The sequence below is a fragment of the Gasterosteus aculeatus genome, chromosome 13 (genome assembly GCF_964276395.1).
Source record: "Gasterosteus aculeatus chromosome 13, fGasAcu3.hap1.1, whole genome shotgun sequence".
Classification (NCBI taxonomy): Eukaryota; Metazoa; Chordata; class Actinopteri; order Perciformes; family Gasterosteidae; genus Gasterosteus; species Gasterosteus aculeatus.
In genome coordinates this window covers 11,646,610-11,670,484 of record NC_135701.1, presented here as the reverse complement: position 1 = coordinate 11,670,484, position 23,875 = coordinate 11,646,610, and the positions used below count along the sequence as shown (strand labels likewise).

The 23,875-nt window shown below is 42.6% G+C and overlaps 1 protein-coding gene across 2 annotated transcripts in view; it reads left to right on the top strand.

The window, feature by feature from the left end:
- The window catches only part of LOC120831139 (single-stranded DNA-binding protein 2), a 42,363-nt gene that overhangs the window by 16,859 nt on the left and 1,629 nt on the right, over nt 1–23,875 (top strand). For both annotated transcript variants that reach the window (XM_078086761.1, XM_040196304.2), the window contains 15 exons: nt 3,181–3,253; nt 6,177–6,238; nt 6,589–6,673; nt 18,440–18,529; nt 20,071–20,130; nt 20,638–20,701; nt 21,858–21,928; nt 22,026–22,093; nt 22,429–22,477; nt 22,553–22,588; nt 22,689–22,743; nt 22,833–22,903; nt 23,038–23,116; nt 23,242–23,270; nt 23,394–23,492. In XM_078086761.1, the coding sequence (XP_077942887.1) occupies nt 18,494–18,529; nt 20,071–20,130; nt 20,638–20,701; nt 21,858–21,928; nt 22,026–22,093; nt 22,429–22,477; nt 22,553–22,588; nt 22,689–22,743; nt 22,833–22,903; nt 23,038–23,116; nt 23,242–23,270; nt 23,394–23,492 (717 nt within the window). In that variant the 5' untranslated portion in view covers nt 3,181–3,253; nt 6,177–6,238; nt 6,589–6,673; nt 18,440–18,493. The remainder of the gene's footprint in view (nt 1–3,180; nt 3,254–6,176; nt 6,239–6,588; nt 6,674–18,439; nt 18,530–20,070; nt 20,131–20,637; nt 20,702–21,857; nt 21,929–22,025; nt 22,094–22,428; nt 22,478–22,552; nt 22,589–22,688; nt 22,744–22,832; nt 22,904–23,037; nt 23,117–23,241; nt 23,271–23,393; nt 23,493–23,875) is intronic.

Here is a 23,875-nt window from a genome sequence, read left to right as displayed (position 1 = left end):
ACTTTATGCCATTATACTAAATTGATTAGCAGTGATCTAGTGGTCCCACATAAACGCTGATCTCGGGAAAATCAGTTCATGACTTTGCCTTAAAGCTGAGCCGACTGTCTCCTCCACGCACGGATCAGTAAGAAAGACGCCGGTCGCTGTTGCCGCCTGCGGCTTCATTGAGCCGCTGACCCCTGAAGCTTCCCTGCGTGTGCACCCGCGCTTACAGGAGCAGTGGGGATGAGGTTGCTTCCGTATATTTGATTAAATGTGACACATAGAAGACAAAAACACTTGAATTTGAAGGAGGAAAAAGGTCAGGTGTGAATCTTTTAAGTTCTCCACTTCTCCCATTTACTACCCTGCCTCACACACACACACACACACACACACACACACACACACACACACACACACACATGCATCTGTACGTCACACACACGGGGAGAGGAGGCAAAGTGGGAGGCACCTGGTCTTTTCAATCATCCCAGTTGCAGTTGTGATTAATGTAAAGTGGTTCTTATTTACAACACAAATTGACATGGCAGATGGGAAGGAAATACAAAATGTCTTCAATTTTCTGCTGTACGTCCGACCTCAAGGGCAAACATCAATTTCACTACTATGGAGTCAAAAAACCTTATAAATGCATTGACTGCCTGATTTCGAGCACTTTTACATTGATTCCTAATGCAAAGATTATTTAAATTGACCGTTTATTTAAGGACGAGAGCCTTTGTAATGCGGACAAATCTAAATGCTTCTCAACCTTGAGTAGCTCGAATCCTTAAACCTTGGCTTACTATTTTTACTCTAATATATTTTGGGTGTATGGAGTTTCACGCTCAGCTGATGTCAGCTGGTTCACCTTATTGTGGTGTCTGTTAAGCTTGAAGAGAGCGGTACTGGTGGTTTGAGTCTGATTTCCGTATTATTGCATGCATCGGCGCATTTAAACCACGGTGGTTTAAGGTCGGGAGCAGTCAATCAACTCGCCCCTTCATTTTCCTCTTCCTTACAACGTTTCTCCAAAACATCAGGTGGCTCACCTTTGATACCTGCAGTGTTTATATTCCTTTCATCGAGTCACCTTTCTCTCCCCTGCTGCCCTCACGCTTCCATCTTGAGACTTTCCTCACTACGGCGGGGCCAAAGGTCACGTCATGCAGCTCCCGTGAAAGTGTCGGTCAAACCCTACAGCTGCTGAGCGAGGCTTTGTGTTTGTGTGAATGCACGCAGTCTTTATTCCCACCGACACACGGAATGAATCCGTTCAGCCCGTCAGGCCCGTCGCCATCGCTCATTCATTGCGGATACATTTGATTTTCAAGATCAGGGAACGGTTCCGTGGTGATGCTGTTGTAGTTCACAGGGGAGAGTGACAGATTCAGACAGGCCGAATGTAAAACAAAGAACAGAGCAAATGAGAAGCTTTGTACCTGAACATGAGTTGTACAGTGCCTTGAAAGAAGACCCCCATCGTTTATTCATGTTCTGTTGTCGAGGTGTGACGCGTTCTGTCAAACTTAACCTTGTCCCGTTAACCTCGTCCCTGCGAAACGTCTCCATCTCTTTGGTTTAACATTACTGCCGGGCCGCAGGGGGCACAGAGAGAGAGGAAGGTAATGAAAGAGGGAGCAAAGGATTGAGAGGCAGAGCCTAAACAAACATGCCGGCCGACCAAAAAAAGAGTGCAAGAGGAAAGCAGCGGGAGACAGAAACGGCACGGCAAGAGAGGGGACAACGGGGAATGAATGCGGTGAAGCAGAGGGATCGAAATGAAGGAGAAGGGTGGAGGGGGAAGGAGAGGAGAGGGGGGAGGAGACAGGGTACCTGTGTGCAGAGCCGAAAGGTGTGCAGCAGTCCATCATCTGCAGACAGGCAGACAGGGCCGTCTGGGGAGTTTATTTTTACCTCCGTATAAGAGGAGCCTGGACCGGCTGCAGCAGCATGGCAGCACCTTCCAGCGGAGGTCAGACTGCTGCTTTCCCGCCGCCACCATCCATGCGTCAACGTCCTCTGCGATGTATCGTATGTGCACGCGGTGGAACTAGTTGAAGACAAATTGAAGATGAATTTTATTTTGTCTTGAACAAATGAAAGTCATTGTTCGTGCATGATTGCCAGACACGTCCTAAGTGCAGCTTCTTGTGATGAGTTGATACCGTAACTTGTCTGACGAAGCTTGCGATTTCCCTCCGTCACCAATATGTCCGCATCGTTCAGTCCTTTTACATTTAAAGATGATGATAAATTGGTTGACTAATTGGCAGATTTATCGTTAATGAAACACTATCTCAATTTTAAGCTCTTTAAGACATAATGTCATTAATAATTTGCTAGGTTAACAAACTGTATGTCCCATTTTAAGTGAGTACATCTTCTGTACGTTTCTAATGCGGCTATGTTCATCTGCAGTACATCTGAGGAATATCAAAGCCATTTCTAATCAAACAAATCTGCCCCTTACGTGGCTAATATTGATTTAAAGGGAAATTTGAGCATTGAGCACAAATGTACTTGATCTTTTCCCCATTGGTTAAATTCATTACCAACAGCTTATGATTCATGTGAAGTGACTCTGTCCAAATCTACAGGGTGCTGTTAGGAGCCACTGTGATCTACTATTGATCTCACGCGGATTGATCTTTACGTTGTATTTATTGACCCTAGCAGATCATCTCTTTCCCCTCTTCTCTGAATTGCTGTTAGTACCGTCACTGACACACTAGAAGGAGAATTGATTAACAAATCAAGCCTGTAATTAATTCTCACTGAGATCAAAGCCATGGGAGGAAGTCTATGGCGAGCCTGAGGCACGAGGATCAGGTGTTTTACAGCGCAGAGCGACTACACTCTTATTGCCCCCCCGTTGTTCTTCAAGCAACTAGGTTTTTTTTTTCTTTTCTTTTTTTTCACAACGTTGGCTAAATCTCAATCTCAATTTTTCCAGAGGTCGTCCTGACTGCTGCTTGGCACGTGTGTGATTTTTAAGGCTCCTTAAGCTTCTGTGTCGCCCTCACACACCACCGCACATGCCTTACCTACTCTTACTGTACATGTGTTTACCCTCACTCCTTATGTTCATTTGTTCAATGTTTTGCCTGCTTTTAATTCACCTATTGTTGACTGTTTGTACTCTGATATAGTAACTGAGCTTCCTCACCCTGTGGTCTTTATCTTCATGCACAGGTTAGCTCTGTACGTGTACGAATACCTGCTGCATGTAGGAGCACAGAAGTCAGCACAGACCTTCCTCTCCGAGGTGAGTCCCAAAGATGCTGTGTGTGTTTGTGTTTGTCCGCCTGTGTCCCCAGCCCGCGTACTTTATGTGTGCACTCCGATATGTGGTCTGACCCTAATACAACGTATCCAGTAAGTGTAGCGGCAAATTGAATTAGTCTGGCCTTACGCTGCTGAGCCAACAGGTCATTAGCAGCAGACAGGCTTTTTATCATTAGCGTTGCATTTAGTGGCACTGGAGCCGGAGTACAGGGAGAATTAATACGATGAGCCTGGAGCTGGACGTCTTCGGGCTGACATCATTCGCTGAGCCGCTCAGCGGCTCCAACTGAGTCGATCTCACCCGCGTCCTCTCTGATTCCTCCACTTTCTCTTTGTGATCACTCCGCTCTCGACTCGATCCGTCCTTCCGGAGAAGAGAGCTTGTCCTCACTTTAATTCTGCGGAGGTGGCGAGTTGATGGGAGGAAAATAAGGTCAGCTGATCCCGGTGAACGGCTGAGAATGACTGTAAATCACAATGTAGGAGACAAAGGCTGGAGGCTGGTTGCGCAGCTGCTAGAGGAAGAGGAGAACAAAGACGGGGGGGCGGGAAAGGTTACATCATCAGCTGGCACCAATTCTCATCAATCTGACTTGGTGTGCGTCGGTGCACATGTGCACACACGCCGCTCTGTCTCTCCGACATCCTTTCCTCTGTGAAATATCACTTGCTCTTTCCTCGGCAGAAGTGGTAGATGAAAGCGATAGGCGGTGTTGCATTCAAGTGTAGGAACACATTAGCTGAGAGTGCAACAAGTATAAACACACCCGGCTCCGGCGAAACAAGAGCCCGGAAAGATTGGGATGAATAGCTAAACTTAAATATGAAATTAGACAGAACAGGCAACAAGAAACAATGCAACTAAATTGATAGCCCCTGTAGCGTGGTGTTAGGAGTGCAAACCACAAGAAGAACAGGATATGTGGCCGCAGTCGATGCCATTTTCTTCTAAGCTTTCCAGGTGGAAGCACATTAAAAAGTGTTCCGACCTGTAACGTGTTTAAGATGAGATACAGCCATTTAAATGTAAGAACGGAAGGACGACGTTCCCATTCTGCATCTCCCTGTATTGTAATTTTAACAATGTGGGAAGTGGATCCTCATTTGTCATGATGACGGCTGCATAAAATGTCTCCAATAAACCAGAACTGCTAACTTAGACTAAACTTAACATGTGAGATCATCACAGAGGAGGTTCCTGACCCCCGTCCACCCACAAACAACTTCAAAGCAAGGCATTCCTTCTGAGAGTCCCTGTGTCCCATCAGCGGATGAGGTCAGGACGTTCTGATTGAAAGGGATTCCAATGTTTTTGCGTTTGTTCGTAGAGCTGGTGGTACAGAGGTCTTTTTGTTTCACCCACATTTAACATTTCCCAGAAAGAAATTAAAAAGATGATCTTGAGATATCTTTAAATTCAGAGTAATGTCTCTTTGTGGCGAGGAGAGGTAGACTAAACAATAGAGTCATAGTCTGATCGGAGAAGCCTGTCTGCAGCCCACAGCTGCTGTTCCGGTGTGTGTGTGTGTGTCTTTCTTCGTATCTGCACAACAGTTGACATTGTCTGTAAACATGCATCATCCCTTCTGTGGGTCATGTCAGCGCTCATGTTAGTTACAAGTGTTGAGATGTAAAATAATGTGTTTATCCATTGGAACCCTCTTTTGGGATTGAGCCCCGTCCCCTTAGTTATCTTGCTACATATTGTGTGTGTCAATCTTTCTGTTTTGCATTCCATTACCGTGGCAGATTTACCAGGCACATAGACTACCTCATTTAGCTATTTCAATCATTATTTAACCTCAGGGACAGAAGACAAGTGTCTTTTGTTCTAGGTGTCCGAAAGGCAGAAGTAGCTCATCTTTTAGCTCAGCTTTTCTAGTCAGAAGTCAATACATTTTGTAGACTGATATGTCTGCTGCTTAAGCTAACGTTGAATTCCCGAGTTGGTCTGGTATCCTTTTGCAGGGATGAGCTCACATACAGCGCTGAAGCAAAACAAAGGCTAGATGAATGCTTGTGTGCAGCTAGAGTACCAAATGAACACATTTAGTTTAATCAGAGTTAGTAGGTCCTCCCTATCCTTAATAAACGCTGAAGACAAATCGTGTCAATCAAATATTTCCTGAATTAAATGAGCCAATGTTATGAGTGAGTTTACTGGAGTTAGTGTGTCTGAAGTGTGTGTTTCTGACCATAGAATGATTTGTTAACCAGCCCAATCCGGCAACACTGACTGATACATACAGGACCCCTCGATGCCAAACAGCATTTTCACTTGACTTGTTTGAATAAAACTAATACCAGAAATATATCAGCAGGCAAAGTAGGCAATATTTGAACTTCTCCCCTCAGGTTCTCTTTATGTATTCTCCACACTATCAGCTTTGTCAAAGATACACAACCTAGTTCAATACCATGAATGTGGAAAGATTGTATTCAACTACCTTTTGTAGGCTTTTCCCCCACTGTGGAGTGTGGATACACAGCAAGTGAGACGGAATTGAGGAAACAAAAGCAAAGAAGGAAAACATAAAAGTAGTGGCGGTTATGAGAAAATGCCAGAAAGAAGGAGGGCGTGTGGGTTAAACAAAGGTTTATTTGGGCTCCTCAGGCTGGTAAATGTTTCTGACCTCAGAGTCTGCACATCCCCTGACTCACACACAGAGACACACACACACACACATTTTCACGGACTGGCCTGTATACTGGCTTTTAGGTACGATAGACCCACTTATCCACTCATGATTCCATAGCATGAGAATAATTATATAATTACATAATAGCATGCGTTATGACAATTCCCTTGTTGCACCCTCTATAACCCTGTAAAGCAGGTAATTCAGACTTTGGCCATGTTTCGTAATGTACAATATATCTGAAGAATCTCTCTGCTTGTCTAGATCCGATGGGAGAAGAACATCACATTAGGAGAACCTCCGGGGTTCCTCCACTCGTGGTGGTGGTGAGTGTTTTTATGTCTAATGATTCAAGTTGCATTCCCCTCCATGCTGTTTTTCTCCATTCCTTTCCATTATTAATTTGAAAAAAAATCATTTGCTCCCCTCCTCCTCCCGATTTAATCACTCTTTCTCTCATTAATTGTCCCTAAAAGCTCTTCTTCAAGTTGTAATTTGCAAACTGTAGTGCGCTCGCCTAAAGTTGCCTATTGCGGTGATGATAATAGAGTCACACTCATTGCTTCGACGCTGAATCACCTGCCTCTAAAACGACTAATATTTTATCTGACAGGGCTTTCATTTTCTTTATCATGCTTGTCTCTTGACTGCCTGTGTGTGTGTGTGTCTGCTGCAGTGTCTTCTGGGACCTCTACTGTGCGGCTCCAGAGAGGAGAGACTCGTGTGAACACTCCAGTGAAGCCAAGGCCTTCCATGACTATGTGAGTTTGAGTTTAGCTTCCCTGGCTCCTCACAGGCTCGATGGTCCTCTCCGATCACATGATTTGTCTCTTTACACGTTTATTTATTATTAACGCTCAAATTGGTTGAGAGATGTGCTCAAATGTGTGCCGGCATGCTTCACACCTCACGAGAGAATCTCTGGCACTTCTTTTCTTTACGATGGTTTATTGAGACGTATCGTTGGAGGTGCACAGGTCAGGGCTTTCTGCCTTCCCCAGCAGGATCGTCCCTCCTCTCCTCCGTGTTCCTTTAGTCTGGCCATCCTGCAGAACCAGTTTTTTTGGTGGGGGGGAGGGGATTCTCTCCTCTTTATTCTTCTCGCAGTGGGTGTATGTGCTTGTGTAAATGTGATCCCACACGCAGGCGATGCTACTGATGCTGGCGATGATGATGATCAGGATGATGAATAGGCACTCCAAGGACGAGGCAGCTATGCGGTGATGTCATACCGGCTGCGAGGAAAGGAGTTGGAGGGCAGCACGACCTCAGGCCTCAGAGACAGCCGTAGGAGAGGAGAGGGGAGAAAAACAGAGACATGAAAGGATAGGGAGAGGAAAGGAGACAACAAGAGGGACAAAAGTCCGACACTTCTCTTTGGGGTTTCATTTATGAATTTCTTCTCAATCCCAAAATGTAAAACTAATTTTGAGTATTAGTAATAGTGATAGTGTTCAAAATCAAAGAAACAGTGTCTCATTGTTTCTTCTTATCTGATGAGAATCTCTGTTGAATTCAGCAATAATCATTCAGAAGCTTCACGCGAACAGCAGAGGCCACCAGCAACATCTTATTCTTACACTTCCTGCAGGGATGTAATCAGAGAATTATAATTAGACCAATTGTAATTAGACCAAGGTCACTTTCAATCAACTGCTCTAATGCTGCACTGCTTCTCAAATCCAATCAGAGGTGTTACCCACATATCTGCTGCTCAATTAAAACAAGATGAGGGGACAACCGCGGTGGCCAACGCTGGGAAAAGACACCTTCCTTTTATACTGGTGTCTGTCTCCCGGTCTCCTGACTTTGAGGCTGACAGAGAATTTAATCAGACATTTCGATGGTAATTATTTTCAGATAGCTAATTACTGAGTAAAGTTCTAATTAATGCTGGGGTGATGAAGAAGCTCCTTCCTATCGAGGTTGGGTCCCTTCCCTCTGATAGCTGATGGGATTGTGACAAGGTTTTCAATTGATTTGCACAATTATCCCAGTTGGAACTACCTACTGTAGACACAATTCAGTTCTTTCTGTTTATATGTGCATGAGGTCTTTTGAGACATTAATCTAGTGATCTAATGTAAAAAGGGAAAGAAACAAAAGGCAGATGAACAAAGTGAAGAGAGCTGCAGTGTTATTGATTTCCATCCTCAGACGAGGCTTTTCAGGCATCAGAAAGGCTGTTTAGAGTTCTGTTAAGTGCTTTGTAAATTGTGTTCTTGACATTAAATGAGCGGTTTCCATTTGCAAGGGTCATAAAAACAAGTTATTTTTAAATTGGTGAGCTTGGGCCGGAAATTGCCTTATTACAAAAAAAAGTCAGTTGCTGTTGCTTTTCTTTGCCTCAAGAATAAGACATCAATCCATGAAGGTCAGTCCATGCTTCTGTCTCCCGCTTGCTTGAAGTGGGTTTGAAAGTTGACAGTTGTCACGTTGCTATAACATTGTACGTGGTCTATAGACTATATACTATATGCTGTTATATATATATACTAACAGTATAGCGGGACAATGACCATTGGCTTTGTGGACTGCCGTTGGGAAATATCGAGTTTTTTCATTTTTTCAAGCAAAAGTGACCCGAGTTGGAGGTGGTAGCTAAGTACAACCAAAATTTAAAAATGACTGTATAAAAGGTTGAAGTTTTAAGAATAAAACAGACACCCCCATGAACAGGCGATGTCGCGGTAGCAACTTGTCAATTATGTGGTAAACACACCCAAACCATACCCGGATATATTGCACTCCCTTAACCTTCCTCTTGTCTTAGCTTTCTGTTACCACCCCTTGTGTTAATGGGTCGGTTTTGACCCGTGTCTTAAATCAGCTGTAAAATACCCTAGAAACAATAATCTATCATCCAATTTGTTTCTCATCTCTTGGTTACCTTGTTAGGCTTCCTTATCCATGAAAATATTGGTTTTAATATTCTTGGTGTGGGCCTCTGGGACTTTTATTTGTCTGTAGACCCCTCGATTTCAATTACATTTTTTTTCTAATTAACCTCAAGAGAATCATATACATAAATTAAAGGTTGTTGTGTTACTTGACTATTTTTGAGGGGTATTAGAACACATCTCTCAAATAAATTTGTTTATTTTAACTATTGTAACATCTATGGTGTTACGGGTTGATTTCGACCCATATGTATTTGGTTCTCCACTTGCCTTTTTGGTTGAGTTCCATCCTTAGTGGATGTGGGTCCACAACACAAATGCATTACATGCAGACCCATCAAGGATGTTGTAAAACACAACCATTGAGATGACACAGCTGCATCTTGGTGAAGAATTGACATAAGTATCACGTTCCGTTTTTTTGGACAATATAAGACAGTGGTGGTGTCTGTAAAAGCAAACTTGAGGAAGCTCGTAGCTTTTGCCTGTGTAAATCTGTAGATTGCAGGCATAGTGGTTTTTGCAGGCTGCCCAGATTTTTATGGCGTACTTCCCTGGCTGACTGGGTATGTATTGTCGGAAGGGGCATTTTTCTTGGACATTGATGATGTCTGATTCACTTTTTAGAGCGTCTCTTTTGATAATAAATGGAGATAATTATGACAGTAATCTGTTTTGAACATTGCTTTCACTACTGGCACCAAACTTGTGTCCCATCTAATTACTGCAAACTTGAACATAATGTGGGTAAATTAAAGTGGATTGCGAAAGAGTCGAGCTTGTTTAAAATTGCATTTGTGACCCATGGAAACAATATTGAGCACATGAACGGCATTTTGTCTCCTTCATTATGACACGTAGACCCTTCACAATGTTTTCTGTACTAAAAAATGGTGCATTTAATTGAAATACAAATGTCTCCCTGTAGATTGTGTTAAGTTCATTAGTGCGTGAGTGTGTACGGCTTTTTTGCAGAATAATTTTAAAATTACACTATTGAATATTTTTCAGTGGATTAGTCTTGCAAACTCTGGAAGAAACAGTCTAGAATCTGGAGAAGCAGAGCTTTGGTAAAAGGGTTGACAAGTTAAAAAAAATGAACTGATGGAAAAACTCTACTCAGAAAACTCACTCCTTATTTTAGAGATTATCAGTGTCCAACACGCACTGGCTGAGCCTCCAGATAAGAATGTGCTTATTAACTGAAGAGGGTCGGTAAAAAAAATGAATCCACCCCGATGCATCGAGGGTTTTTGTAAACAAAAAGGGATCATTACAAATGAAACTGAAATCTGCAGGTGGCTGGTCTTTTGTAATTGAATCACCATTATCACACGGTTTGGACTTTTACCTTCAGGTTTGTCTAATAAATGTAACAGAGGATTAGCCCAAAAAACAAGGGTATCGATGATATTCAGTCAACCAGAAGACAAGTTGAAACACATTAGGAAACAAGTCAGCCGGGAATGCAGCCTCACAGGAGGACGGCCCAGAGTCTTCTATTCTATGTTCTCCTAATAAATTCAGACATTGGGTATTTTCATTAAGTCTGCAGAAATAGACACACACATGTGTTTTGTTGATTTATTTTCAGTTACTAAGCTTTCCCAGCCACATTACAACAGTACATGGTTTCTTCAGATACTGTATCTTGAATCATCCTACCAGCAGTGGAAACCTCCAAAATGTAAAATCTACCTGGTTCACATATTATGGCCATATTCTGGGAATACTGTTAGCTGCTTTGTGTTCTTACGTCCATCTCACTCCTGTAAGGAAAACATTATGGGGTCCTCACTAACAGGATGGCAAAACGTGTTAAAACTGCAACGAAAGCTGGAGTCACTGCCTCCCACTGACTGCAGCCAGCAGCGGTACAGGCGAGCATCCAAAGGAGAGCCTGGTATCATCGTGTGTCATCGCTGTGGGAGATAGCAGGCGCACAACAGTTGGAGGGGAAAAGGAGATAAAGAGGCAGCGCCAACAGCAAAGGCCCTTTGATAAAAATGCTCTGTCTCTCGCTGCCAGATCTTACATTCATGCATGTAAATGTATTCACTCCGCTCAATTTAACAGCAGCACGCGTATTCTGTCTTGATTGTACAGCTTAAGGATACACACATTTGTAAATATGTAGTAGCAGGCAAGACTGTGTAATTCATCAACGGCCTGATGCACCCTGGGAAAACAAGTGCATAAGTACCGTCTGTGTGTGAAGGTGCAGCGAACTAAACGGAAAACGTCTCCTGAGACACGTGTGTAACATGAATGTGTGTCACATTAAACACAAGGACGCTAGTACTGTACACACACACAAGCAAATGCTTTCAGTTGTATTCTTGGTCGTAACCTTGTTTGTATTCATGAAATGGGTTTTTACTACTGGTTCACTTCCCTGTATTTACTGATGTTCAAATTAACTTAGTTTCTGTCTCAAGAGACTTTTACACAAAGTTGTGAAATTTAACGAACGCTTAAAAATGTTTAAGATTCAAATTTCCTACATAGAATAATTGCTCTGGGAGCGCAGACATAATAAAATCAATATTCCACCTTTACAATCCAACTTTAGCTCTACATTATTGACTGTGGGACTTTCTTTCCCGTGAAGTTGTCTTCTCAGAAAGGAGTGCAGGAAATATTACAAAACATGCAGCAAACTATCACTCATGTTCAGGAAAGCAGCTCAGTCATCGCTGGCTGTCACGATTGCACGTCACGGATTGGCATCCAAATCTGACAATGAGCGTCTCCATTCTGCAGAATTAAACCCAAACTGGCAATCGAGAAAAAGAGCCTGTGTTGGCTTTAAGCAATGTGGGTAACAAGCAACCAGTTGAGAACCAATGGGGGCTACGGGACCCCAACTCTGTTTCCAGGGAAACAGAGCCCTTTCTCTCCTCTCCCCTCCTCATCTCTGTTCACGTCTCTCTCTCACATGCTCACATGTTGGTTACTGGAAGTGTTGAGGAGGAGGGAGATGTGGAGGTGACTCACTGTAACACCATCGCCATGGCAATGCAGCGTGAGCCGCGTGCAGAGGGAGCGAAGGGAGAAAAATAACTGGAAGTTAGTAAAATGGTTGTCACGATCACAAAACATTACAATCTCTCTCTCTCTCTCTGTGTTTCTACCATTTTCCTCTCCCCTGCTTGTCACCGTGTCTGTTTTACATTAGCAGTTGTTTTTCTCTCCTTTCATTCCTCTCTGTCCCCGTTCTCTGGCCTTTCTGAGTTTTTCTTCTGGTGCGTTATCTGCCTTCCTCTGTCCCCGGCCTGTTGCGCCCGGCCCTCTGGCCTCAGAGGAGCGTGTTTCCCAGCACCGCGTGGCGCTGAGTCATGTCACACGCGTGTTTGGACATGAAAGAGGTGGAGTGTTAATGTGATGTTGACATATGCACGCCTTGCTGCTTTGCAGCAGACTGGGGCAAAGAAGGGAGCATAAAGCAAGAGGGGAGGGCAACGGGGGGGACAGAAAGGTGAGGATGAGAACAAGCTCCAGCAGAGCTGGGTGCCGCTTCTAGTTTTCACCAAAGTTATTATCATGGATTATGAAACTAACTATACTACTATATCATATACTACTAAAGTATTCACCTTCACCTGCAGGCTTCATGACTTTCTGGGAAATTCAAACCTGAATCAATATTGTCGTTTGAACCTATTAGGGATTATAATGAGATTGAGAGCAGGACTACAGAGGGAGAGCAGGATGCTGACACAACCAGCACATTATCTCTTTGACCCCTTCGAACCTTTATGGATTTCTTTATGCTTTTCCTCTGTTTTTTTTTTTCTTATCTCGCACGGTTTCTTGTGTCTGCACCTGCAGTACTACACAAGGTAAGACATGGAAAGTGACTCGTCACTAGAGAGTCTTTGCATCAATGAGCCTACCAATTTTCCGTTTCCAATCTACACAATCTTCACTGACGTATTTTAAAAGCTCTGGATCATTTTGGTGCTAAAGACTGCAGAATCTGCAGCTTTCAGGTGAATTGCTGTCTTCTGCATCGATCTGGCAGATAGAAAAAAAGAGTCCCCTCGTCATCCCCAAGTCACGGCTTTTAAAGCGTCTCTCTGCGCTCTGTGATGCGTTCAGTCCATCTCCCTTATCTCCCCCATGTCGTTGAACCAAGTGAGATAGTGTTGGGAGAACTGTGGCTCCCTGGTGACTATCATTTTCACCTCTGTGTGTCAGAGATAAACAAAACATGGCCGCCCCTCTCCTCCCTCCCCCCTCTTTCCCTGCCACCCATCATGCAGCTGAATCCCCCTACCTGTAATCCTCCAGTCAACATGTAGATTAGTGTTGCGCTGCCATGTTGGTAATCGTCTGTAATGTTTTACCAGCGGGCGCCTGCTGAGAGTGGAAAGTCTGTTGTGAAGGTGAAGGAGAACGTTCTGCTTCTCGTTAAAGGAAAACCCAGGTTTTATTGCAGCGACGGTTCGGTTATGGTGAAATTATTAGCGTTCAAAGAGTCTGTGGAATTGGTACTGAGTGACCTTTGTTTGTTTAGTTTTGGGACTCTGTAGCTGATGGTACGTCCATTTCACTTCACCCCTTCATTCATTGTTTCAGCTGCTTGGTTCTTGGCGTGGAAGTAACATTTATACTTATCCGACTGCATCATTTCAATCAGTGACAAAATGCACTCAGCTGCAAACTGTACTCTGGATCCTCTCTTTGCAGTGTGGCATCAGCCTGAGCCCATGACATCAACAAAAGTGTTTTGCATGTTTGTGATTATGTTACATTGCATGTTTGTGATTTACATATATGATACATCTTTTTTTCAATGGCTTTTTTTTGAAAGCCCCTAAATAGCTGGACATCATAGTTCTTAGCAAACAGTGCTAAGATGTGCATTGGTTGGAGCCTGTTTCAGTCAAAGATGTATACAAATCTATAGTGAGTATTGACAGAAGCACATAAATATATGCGGGATTGCCTCAAAATAAAAATACTTTTACTTTTTTTTACTTTTACAGGCAGATATTGTTTGTGCACGGAGATAACTGGTGTCCCATATGGCCCGTTTTGGTTAAGGATTTGGTTGAGCTTTGAAGGCCACAGGGTGATTTTAAGTCTCTCTGCCTCGATATTGAAAAGTGAGTTTGGCTCAGGATGAGACAGCAGAGCGTGTTGATCCGTCTCTGGTCGCCACAGGAGACTTTGAATAATACATGGTTAAAAGCAGAGCACACCCATTCTCATCTCTACGGCACGCTGCTAAAACCCTCCTTCTACCTCTCCTTCTTCTGTGGGGCCTAATGTTTTGGGGTTTTTTTGTAAATAAAATCCCTCAGTTACAGAAATGCTCTAGTTGTGCCTTTGACTATGAATAACATATCTCTGCATAAACATCAATGCAGAAATCCATCTGCTTATTGTGTTTCCGCTCTCACACTTTAATGTGAGTATGTGAATGTGTATTTGCTCGTGACTGCGTGTTTGTGTGTGTGTGTGTGTGTGCGTGTTTGTGTGTGTGTGTGTGTGTGTGTGTGTGTGTGTGTGTGTGTGTGTGTGTGTGTGTGTGTGTGTGTGTGTGTGTGTGTGTGTGTTATGCAGACTGGTAGCGTCTCTTCTTTCCATCCCCCCCTCCCTTATTCAGGAAGTGGACTAATGGCATTTGAGAGGATGATGGAGTGTGAAAGAAGGGAAGAGGGAGGAGGGACACGGTTCCTTCCTGTGTGTCATATGTAGATCCTGTTGTACCGCGTGTGGCCTTGAGACTCAGTGGCAACGCTTCCACACACATTTTTTTTTTAAACTTTTTACCAGAATATACAGTACCAGTCAAACATTTGGACGCACTTTTTTATTGAATCGAATGCGAAAAATCTGCCAAAACTATCTATATATATATATATATATATATATATATATATATATATATATATATATATATATATATATATACAAGTCCACATTACGGACTAATACCCAAACATTTTATAATATCTACAGTGTATTTATTGATACACAAAGCAGTTTGGTTGTGAGTATTTAGTACGACAGGACAGTGTATGCGTGATTCTATTCAAATGAAAATTAGTCCCCAACTTCACAGGCACACACACACACCAGTTTTTGTATTTTCTGCAGGAAAGCACAATTTTCAAACAAGATACGTTTGATCACTTGATCCACAATATACTGTATGTTTCATTTGTTTTGTTCAGAATGAGTCAACTCTAATTTCAGCATTTATTGCAAAGTCGTATAAAGCAAAATATACTTTATAAGACAAAAGCAATGTTTTCATCCTGTTTATCAGAATATATTTAGTCTCTAACATTTGTTAGGGACGGATCTGCTTTTGCTTTAATTCTTTGACACATCTGTCTTCTGAAGGCGGTGCATGCATCCCCTGTACGTCTGCTGTGTCTCGTATACTGTGGCTTTCTCCTGGAAGGAGGGGTTTAAATAATTCAGGCAACAAATGAGTTTGCTAGGAGATGCAGGTGTTCGGGGGGGGGAGGGGGGTTGTTCCACAGTCTCAAGTTTCAATTTCAAACACATTTCCTTACAACGGGACGATGACTGTACAGATCAGTACGCAACGAGCAGATGATTGAACAATTGAATAAATGGACATTGTCTTTCTGTTACATTCTGAAGTATTTCTGTGGTCTCTACAAACAAAAGAAGGGGCCGGCAGGAGAGACAGTGAATAAGAGTTAGGAAGAAGGGGGGGGGGGGCACTGAAATGGACACGCAGACGAGAGTTCAGCTGGTACAAAGACATACATTTTGGTGTTTTACATTTTTTTAAATAAAATATTTTCATCAAAAGAAATGGCACATACCACAACAGCAACAACAACAAGTTATTTAACCTGTTACACATTTGTGAAGTAATCTGGCTCTAATACCGGGTTCTATAATTTGCTCTAAGATCAAATCACCAATCAACTGTTAGGTCTTAGGTGCAAATAATATTATCAGCAGGACGTGTATAAGACTCGCTTCACAGAACAGTGTTTGACAGTTTCACTCACACAATCACGTGCGCTTTGATGTGACGGGTTAATGTGTGAGGCCACCAGCTCAATGTCTCATTGTCCCTCGGCCTTGTCAGGAAAGTGTAAACACAGATGTGTGAGAAGTGTAAATGATGGACTCATTAACAGTGTGCGGGCGTACGTGCCTTTGATGAGTAAGAAGGTTAAGTGCTTGAATATGTTGAGCTTGGCTGTGAATCAGTATTTACACAGAACCGGCCAACAGGAACGCACTGAGTCAAATTCAGAGTAATCGACACAAGTGTTATAATGACGGCTGACAGTAAATATTAACTTGCTGGTCCCTAAACTGTTGAAGGTAACTCCAGCTAGTTGCACCACCCTGAAATCTTACTCAACCATCAGCAGCCATGAGCGGCTGCGTGCTGCAGCGGCGGAGGAACACTAGCGCTCGTACCACATCGGCTTGTTTAATCCGACTCATCGACCAAAAGTCATCGCCGAAGGAAAAAAGACGAGATGTTGCTTCAATCATTTTCTATAACCATCCAAAAGTCAGCAGGTAAAGGTGATTACCGAATGCAATAAGAGTCATAAGCATTTTTATTTAATATAGGAATAAACAACAACTTTTCAGTGTCTGAAAAGAAAACCGGTTTTACACGTATACAAAGCCAAAAGAGTTCAGGACGCTTTGAATGTGGCTCATCTGGTTTTCATGAGTTGAATTGATTTAAGCTTAGCGATTATTTCCTCTGCGTTCAAACGTTATTAAAAATATTAAATATTAAAAAATACAAAAGTACAAACTATGTAACTGCCATAATCTTTATAAATAACCTTAAATATCTGCACTGCAATTTCTTTTAACTGCAATAATTACTAATACAATTAACAGGGTACAATTGAAATCCAAACATTTTATTCAAATTTTTAAAAGTTTCTCTGCACCCATTTGTAGCATGTTTTATTAATATTACATACATTAGTAGACTGCTTTTATATTCAATTACTGCTAATGTTAAAATCTTACTGAAACAGTGCAGACTGAAAGGAATATTATTCTATTACTATTCTATACTTACCGAAAAATTAGACGAGAGCATTAAAGCAGCTCACACAACTTCTCTTGCTTGAAAAGAATTAACTGCTCACGGCAGAGAAACAATCTGGCCTATAACATTTCTGTTCCGGTATAACGTGTCATACTTATACAGCGGGGTTAGGGCTGATCCCAGTGATGCTTTGCTTTCATAGATGAGGGGGTTGAGGAGGTGGGGGGGCAGATGTATCCTGCCGGGTTTTCTTTTTTGTTCTTGTTGTGTATTTGGAAAATTCTGCTTTGTCAGCAATTCAGGTTGATTCCCCCCCACACACCCCCACACCCTGCCTCCCCCCCATTCTACGTTTCCCACAAACATTAAGTGCACACAGGCACACACACACACACACACACACACACACACACACACACACACACACACACACACATAATCTCTGCTTCTATTCTCCTGTTTCACTCCCTCCCTCTCTGTGCATGGAGGCTAAGTCAGCACACCTCCGGGCTGCTCGGGAGCAAAGGCATTCTGGGTAATCCAGGGTGCGAGGAAGAAGGAAAGAAAGGGTGGAGGGGAACTCTCGCAAATCCAAGTCACACTTGATTCTGAGCATAATGTACACACACAGTAGCACACAGAGCCTGTCTCTCATCACTGAACCTCAGAAATACAATATCCATCTGCACATTAATCTGCTGAGACAAATACAAGCTCTGTTCGCAGCAGAATGTGGAATCAAAAAGCTGAACTGCTTCCTGTTCCCTCTTGCCGAACATTAACAATTGGGAGATCTGAAAGAGGGCGAGGGAATAGCGAGGAAGGTGTAGTGGAGCGGAGAAGGATGCAGGAGTGTCGTCAGTCTGCTTTTATCTCAGCCCTGATTAAACCTGGTTCCTGTCTGACCTAAAAAGTCAGCTGGCGGAAACTTCAGAGACTGTTGGTGGATTTCATTGGAGATCTTTTGAAGATCTTCATACCTAGCCTAGGGAGGGAGAGAGAGAGAGAGGGACCTGATGAGGAAGAGGCCGGTGCTGGGTGGTAACTCTTAGTAGTACAATGCCACAGGAAGCAGACGGAAGCTGTGCTGAAATGTGCCAGCGCCGCCCGTCTGGGACACGCACAACAAAAAAGGTATAAAAATAACCCTGAGACGGCCTGCAGGGCATCTGCAGAGACAGGAAATATCCCACTGAGGGAGAGACTGCAAGTGAGGCACCACGGGAAGACTCTTTGATTGGTTTCTTTTGTTTTGCTTTTATGATCCTTGTATTGTTTCATTTGTGATGTCACGTTTAGGAGAGGTACCGTTTTAACTCATCATCAAATAAGTGAGCAGCAGTAGTTGAGTATTTATTCAGATCCTTTACTTACTTAATTACTTAATAAGAGTGGTTTTGGATCAAAGCAAAAATCACAGAACTCATAATGCCAAATTCCCCTATGAGTGTTGATTAGATGATTTGAGTTTTTTGCTCCTGTATTGATGTGTAAGTAGTGTCGCTGTGTTGCTGTTGATTTTAACTACTTTTTACTTTGGGTAGTTTAATCCTCAACTCTGCATCATATTTAATAACGTTAATGTTTGTGTTTTCATCTTTCAGAGCGCTGCAGCAGCTCCCAGCCCCGTGCTCGGGAACCTCCCCCCTGGGGACGGCATGCCGGTCGGGCCCGTCCCGCCAGGATTCTTTCAGGTATACAACGCCTACACACACACACACACACACGCACACACACAGAAATTGTGAGAGGGGAAAGATAATTATTTAGGTCTTCAGTTTACCGACCGGTATATGATATTTAATAATACAATTAGTTTTCTGCGTGTGAGTGTTTAAGTCACGGAGTCACTTTCAGACAGTAAGTAAGGTACGGACAGTACGTTGGTGTATAGTTCTATTACAGTTCTATTCTGTGTTTGGGGTCGCCACCGCTTGGCAGCAGGAATCTCTTGCAGATAAAAGTAATGCGCAGCTTCAGCGCAGCTCGTCTCTGGTCTCCATCAGAAGGACCCTTCCAGTTGTGCATTGATTAACCGTCGTTTTGAGTCAAGTTTAGGCACTCGCATCTGACACACAGATCAATATCCTTCATGTGCATTTATCTTCTCCTCTTTCAAAATACTCAACAAACATCCTTTTTTCATCTCTCCCTGAAGATCAATTGTTCTATAAGACAAGGTCTTATCAAGTCTTATTGGTTAAAGAATCACAACAACTACCAGATTTCAAGTTCTTCATTTAGGACAGTATTTTGGACTAAATCAGTTAGTATCACAACGTACAAATGTACATTTTTTGATTAACTGACTTGCACATCACATCACAAGCATGCACAGCAATGCCTGAAAAGATTTATTCACATATTTAGCTTTCATTGTCATTTATTTAGTCATTCATTCAGTGTATTAGTTTAATAACCGCCCGTGTTCAATTGTTGCCATTTCTATCTTAATGCATGTACAAAAACAAAATAAAAAATGTGTTTAATATGTCAAAAGACTTTGAATAGTGCAGCTGTTTTTCTGTGATACAACTGCAGCACAGCTGGAAAATGGGAATGAGAATAATCACTGATCAAAACAGGTGGACTACTGCTCTCTGGTGGCAACTTACTATTTTACTTGCGTAACACTGCAGACTGAGTGTTGCTACTGTCTGCGTGAGGACAATTAAAAAACCCACTCACAGCTGCAAAAGTGCTTCTCGCCCATGCAGCCAAACCGCTAAGAAAAACACTGACATCATTATCAACCAAACTCGCCCTTTTCTCCTCTCGTTTTTCTCCTTAAATCAAATCCAAAGAAAATGTAGTCAGCCGCCTCAGTCTGCCGTCAGAGACCAAAGGTTTAAAAAGCAAATAAGCCCAAACCTCAACAGAGGATACAATATATGCAATATATACAATGTATGCAGTAGCTCTGGTTTCCTCTAGTGGTTTGTCTTCCAGTTTGTACACCATCTTTGTTTCCATGACAGGGTGATAAGAGGGACTCAAATTTCTCATCTGACTTGGCAACAAAGGGACAGCGTGTTTTTCAGAGTGGTATTTTTATTTTAATTTACTAAATGAATTAAAGTCTGTCGATACTAGATACATTAGACTTTAAAATATTCTGTCTTCTGAGGTTGTTGTTTTTTTACAGCACCCATGAGTGTTTTTCAAACATGTGAGAGATTGTGTGCACAGTATTTACAACTCCTCATAATTCAACTTCACGCTGATGTTTTTTTAGCCGTTTATGTCACCTCGATACCCTGGGGGACCCAGACCAACGCTCCGATTACCCAACCAGGTGAGGGCCACACCGACACCCAGAGGCATTACATTACATTACATTAACATGTCATTTAGCTGACGCTTTTATCCAAAGCGACTTACAATAAGTGCATTCAACCATAGGGATACAAACTCAGAAGAGCAAGAAACAAGAAAGTGCAATTTCCTCAAATAAGCCAATTTACAATTTGCTGTAGATGAGTGACGTTACAAGTACAATTTAAGTGCTACAATTTGTTAGTCTTTTAGTCGAGGTAGAGTCTGAAGAGGTGTGTTTTTAGTTTGCGGTGGAAGATGTGAAGGCTCTCTGCGGTCCTGGTGGCTTCAGAGAGCTCGTTCCACCATTTCGGAGCAAGGACAGCAAAGAGTTGTGATCTAGTCGAGTGTTTTGCTCTCAGTGAGGGAGGGACGAGCAGTTCAGCAGACATAGAGTAACCAGTCAGAGGCAGCAGTCAGTACTGTGAATAGCATCTGTGAGACGGGGATGATGCTGCTGGTTATGTGTGTGCTCCTTCCTCTTCAGGGACTCGGGGTCCCGGGGGGCCAGCCTATGTTACCCAGTGGCATGGACCCCACAAGACAGCAAGGTACGCATAGACTCACTGGTATGCACAAAAACACAAACAACAAAAGCTATCGTGGCACCTCTGCACAGTTAGCAACTGGTTTGTGAAAATTGTGAAATTGTGCCATAGAACTCACACATTATTAAATGGGAAAGAGTTTACAGCCAAGATTCAGTCACGCCGCCCTTATGCTCAGCAGGGCTTTGACCTAAATGCTGGTTTTGGCTCATGGGTTGCTAGCATTAGCTGATGCCAACTTGCTAGCATTTCTTAATAAGTGTACTAAACTACTAAAATGCAGACCTCAATACGATCGTGGGTGCCCAAGAGGAAAATTATAACAATCACATGATGACATAAGCATGAGGACGGGAGTCTTTACCCTTTGTAGAGCCACTCTGTTACTGTAACAAAATAAAAAAGTTAAATAATATGTTAAAGAGCCACATTGTTGCACTGGCTGACATAATTACTCATTGTGATGTTATCATTCATTCTGAATTGCTTTAGTTAACTGTGTAAATAACTCAGAGTGGAGATTAAGCCTTATTGTCTTGGGGAATGTTTTATATGTTTGCTGTTTCTGTTTAGAGAGAGATTTAAGGAATGTGATACACTTGCCTTGTTCATCAGAATGAAGAAGTCTGCTGCTCTTAATTGGTTCTTTAAGCTTAAGCTGCGTCAGTCTGTGACTACAATGACAATTGTTAGAAGGGTGAGTTCATTGGTAGTCGAAGTTTTGATAGTACCAACCATCTCTTCTTGTCTTAATGGTGCACCCACAATAACAGTCCTTCAGGCACAACATCTGCAAAGGTTAAATGAGTCACACTGTTCTTAGTGCCAAACTGAACATTAGAATTAGAAAATTGTGTAATTTAAGCTGAAACTGTGAATGTTATACGATAGTTTGCTCCTGGCAGAATTCATGTCCTTGTTTTGCATCACTACAGTGTCCAAATGAAAGTATAAAATACAAAGGTACACTTAGGGAACATGCTTATTTGAAGGGAGAGTTCACAAGGAAGTTAAGAAGAGTTCATGTTCATGTAATGTACTCAAAAAACCTTCTGGTTCAAGCAGGATGATATGAGGAGAAATGCCCAAAACGGATCCCAGTCCGACCTGAATACACTGTTCTTGCTGGTTGCAGTTTGTCAGTTGTTCTTTGTTTCAGGACATCCCAATATGGGAGGGCCCATGCAGCGGATGACCCCCCCGAGAGGCATGGTACCACTCGGGCCCCAGGTACAGGCCCAGATGATTTGTTGGAATATTTACGAAGCATTGGTTGTGATTGGTGCTCAGTGCTGTGAATGAGGACATTTGGTATACATGTCTTCAGGGTTATGGAGGTGGGATGAGACCACCACTGAATGCCCTGGTTGGTCCCGGAATGCCCGGCATGAACATGTGAGTGAACATGGTACAATTTAACCACACGCAGTGTACATGACCGCCCCACATTTCTCTCTCTCACTCAGAGGAACAACATTAAATGCAAACTGCCTTATTTTCTCCCAACAATAGAGGCACTCAGCTGTTTCACCTCAGTGGCTTTATTGACAACTTGACTGTACGTTCGTGGGTCTTCTTTTGTGCTTTTCTTTATTACTTGTTGTTCCCATTGACTCTCTCTCTCTCTGGCAACAGATTAGCTTGTTGTTGCCAACCCTGCCTGAATGAATTGGAACGAAAGAAACGGGCCAAAAGCAGAGAACTAAAGTGTGTGACTGTGTGTGTTCCAGGGGGCCGGGTGGGGGTCGACCCTGGCCGAATCCTCCAAACTCCAACTCGGTGAGTGAAAGACACAAAGACACCCGAGAGACAGTTATTTCATGACTTTCCTGATGTTCTTCTGTATTTCTGCAGACACCTTACTCTTCTGCCTCTCCAGGAAGTTATGTGGTATGTATGCTTTAGTTTTAAGCTTTCTCTGCTCACTATCTATACTGCTGAAAATCATGAGTTCCTGAGTGAATCATGGAAACTCAAAGTGTGATTCCAGGGACCTCCAGGAGGAGGGGGACCACCTGGGACCCCGATAATGCCGAGTCCAGCAGGTACGCTTTCATGCGCGTCTCTCTGCTTGTGTTAATACTTTCGTTTATGCTCATTTTATCCTCCCATTTTTCTCTGTTCATTACGCCAGATTCTACCAACTCTGGTGACAACATGTACACTATGATAAGCACAGTCCCTCCCGGTGGAAGCCGACCAAATGTGAGAAATGTCTCTCTCCGGATGTCATTGTGTCTGAGTGTAATACAATTAGTTGTGGATGTAAGAGTTCTTTGATATTATAACTTTGTTTTAGTTACAGTTATATCATTGGCTGCTGTGTATTTTCTCCTCAGTTCCCGATGGGTTCAGGTGGCGACGGTCCGTTGGGGGGGATGGCGGGAATGGAGCCCCATCACATGAATGGATCATTAGGTACAGTAACAAGTAGCTTGTACTGTACGCACCACATTTCTACTGAGTCTCTGGTTACAGTTTTAAATCTGTCGAGTCATTTTAAGGAAGATGAGCATTCTTTTGACTTGTTTTACTCCTCTCAGGCTCAGGTGATATGGACAGTCTCCCCAAGGTAAAATAAGATATTTACCTACTTTAAAACTACACTTTTGCACAATTGCACTGCATGCCAGATTGTTGTACCTTTAATACCATACAATCACTAATACGTTTTGTTTTGCATACTTTTTAAAAGAACTCTCCTGGTAACCTAAGTATGAGTAACCAGCCCGGGACCCCCAGGGAGGATGGAGAGATGGGAGGAAACTTCCTTAACCCTTTTCAGAATGAAAGTGTAAGGCGATTGTCATCCATCATATTAGAGATTAGAGGGATCTCAAGTTAACCCCAAAGTAAAGTTACAAATTGGTTCATAAAGTGTTAATGATTTTAAAAGGGGAAGTTTTATATTCATCCCGATACTCTTATTATACACTTGGCATTAAGAATGTGAAGCTATGCTAATCTGCTGCTACATGTTGCTTCTTCATTTTCCGTACAAACATGTGAGTGGTATGAATTTACCATATTCAAATTATATTGATTCATGAAAAAAAATGTCACTTAACAATTAACATTCTTGGAGGGATTTCTAATTAAGGATATTCTAAAACTGTGCACAATACTCATGCTCACGCACATAAACTCAAACATACTTATTTGTCTCCGTCTCCTCGC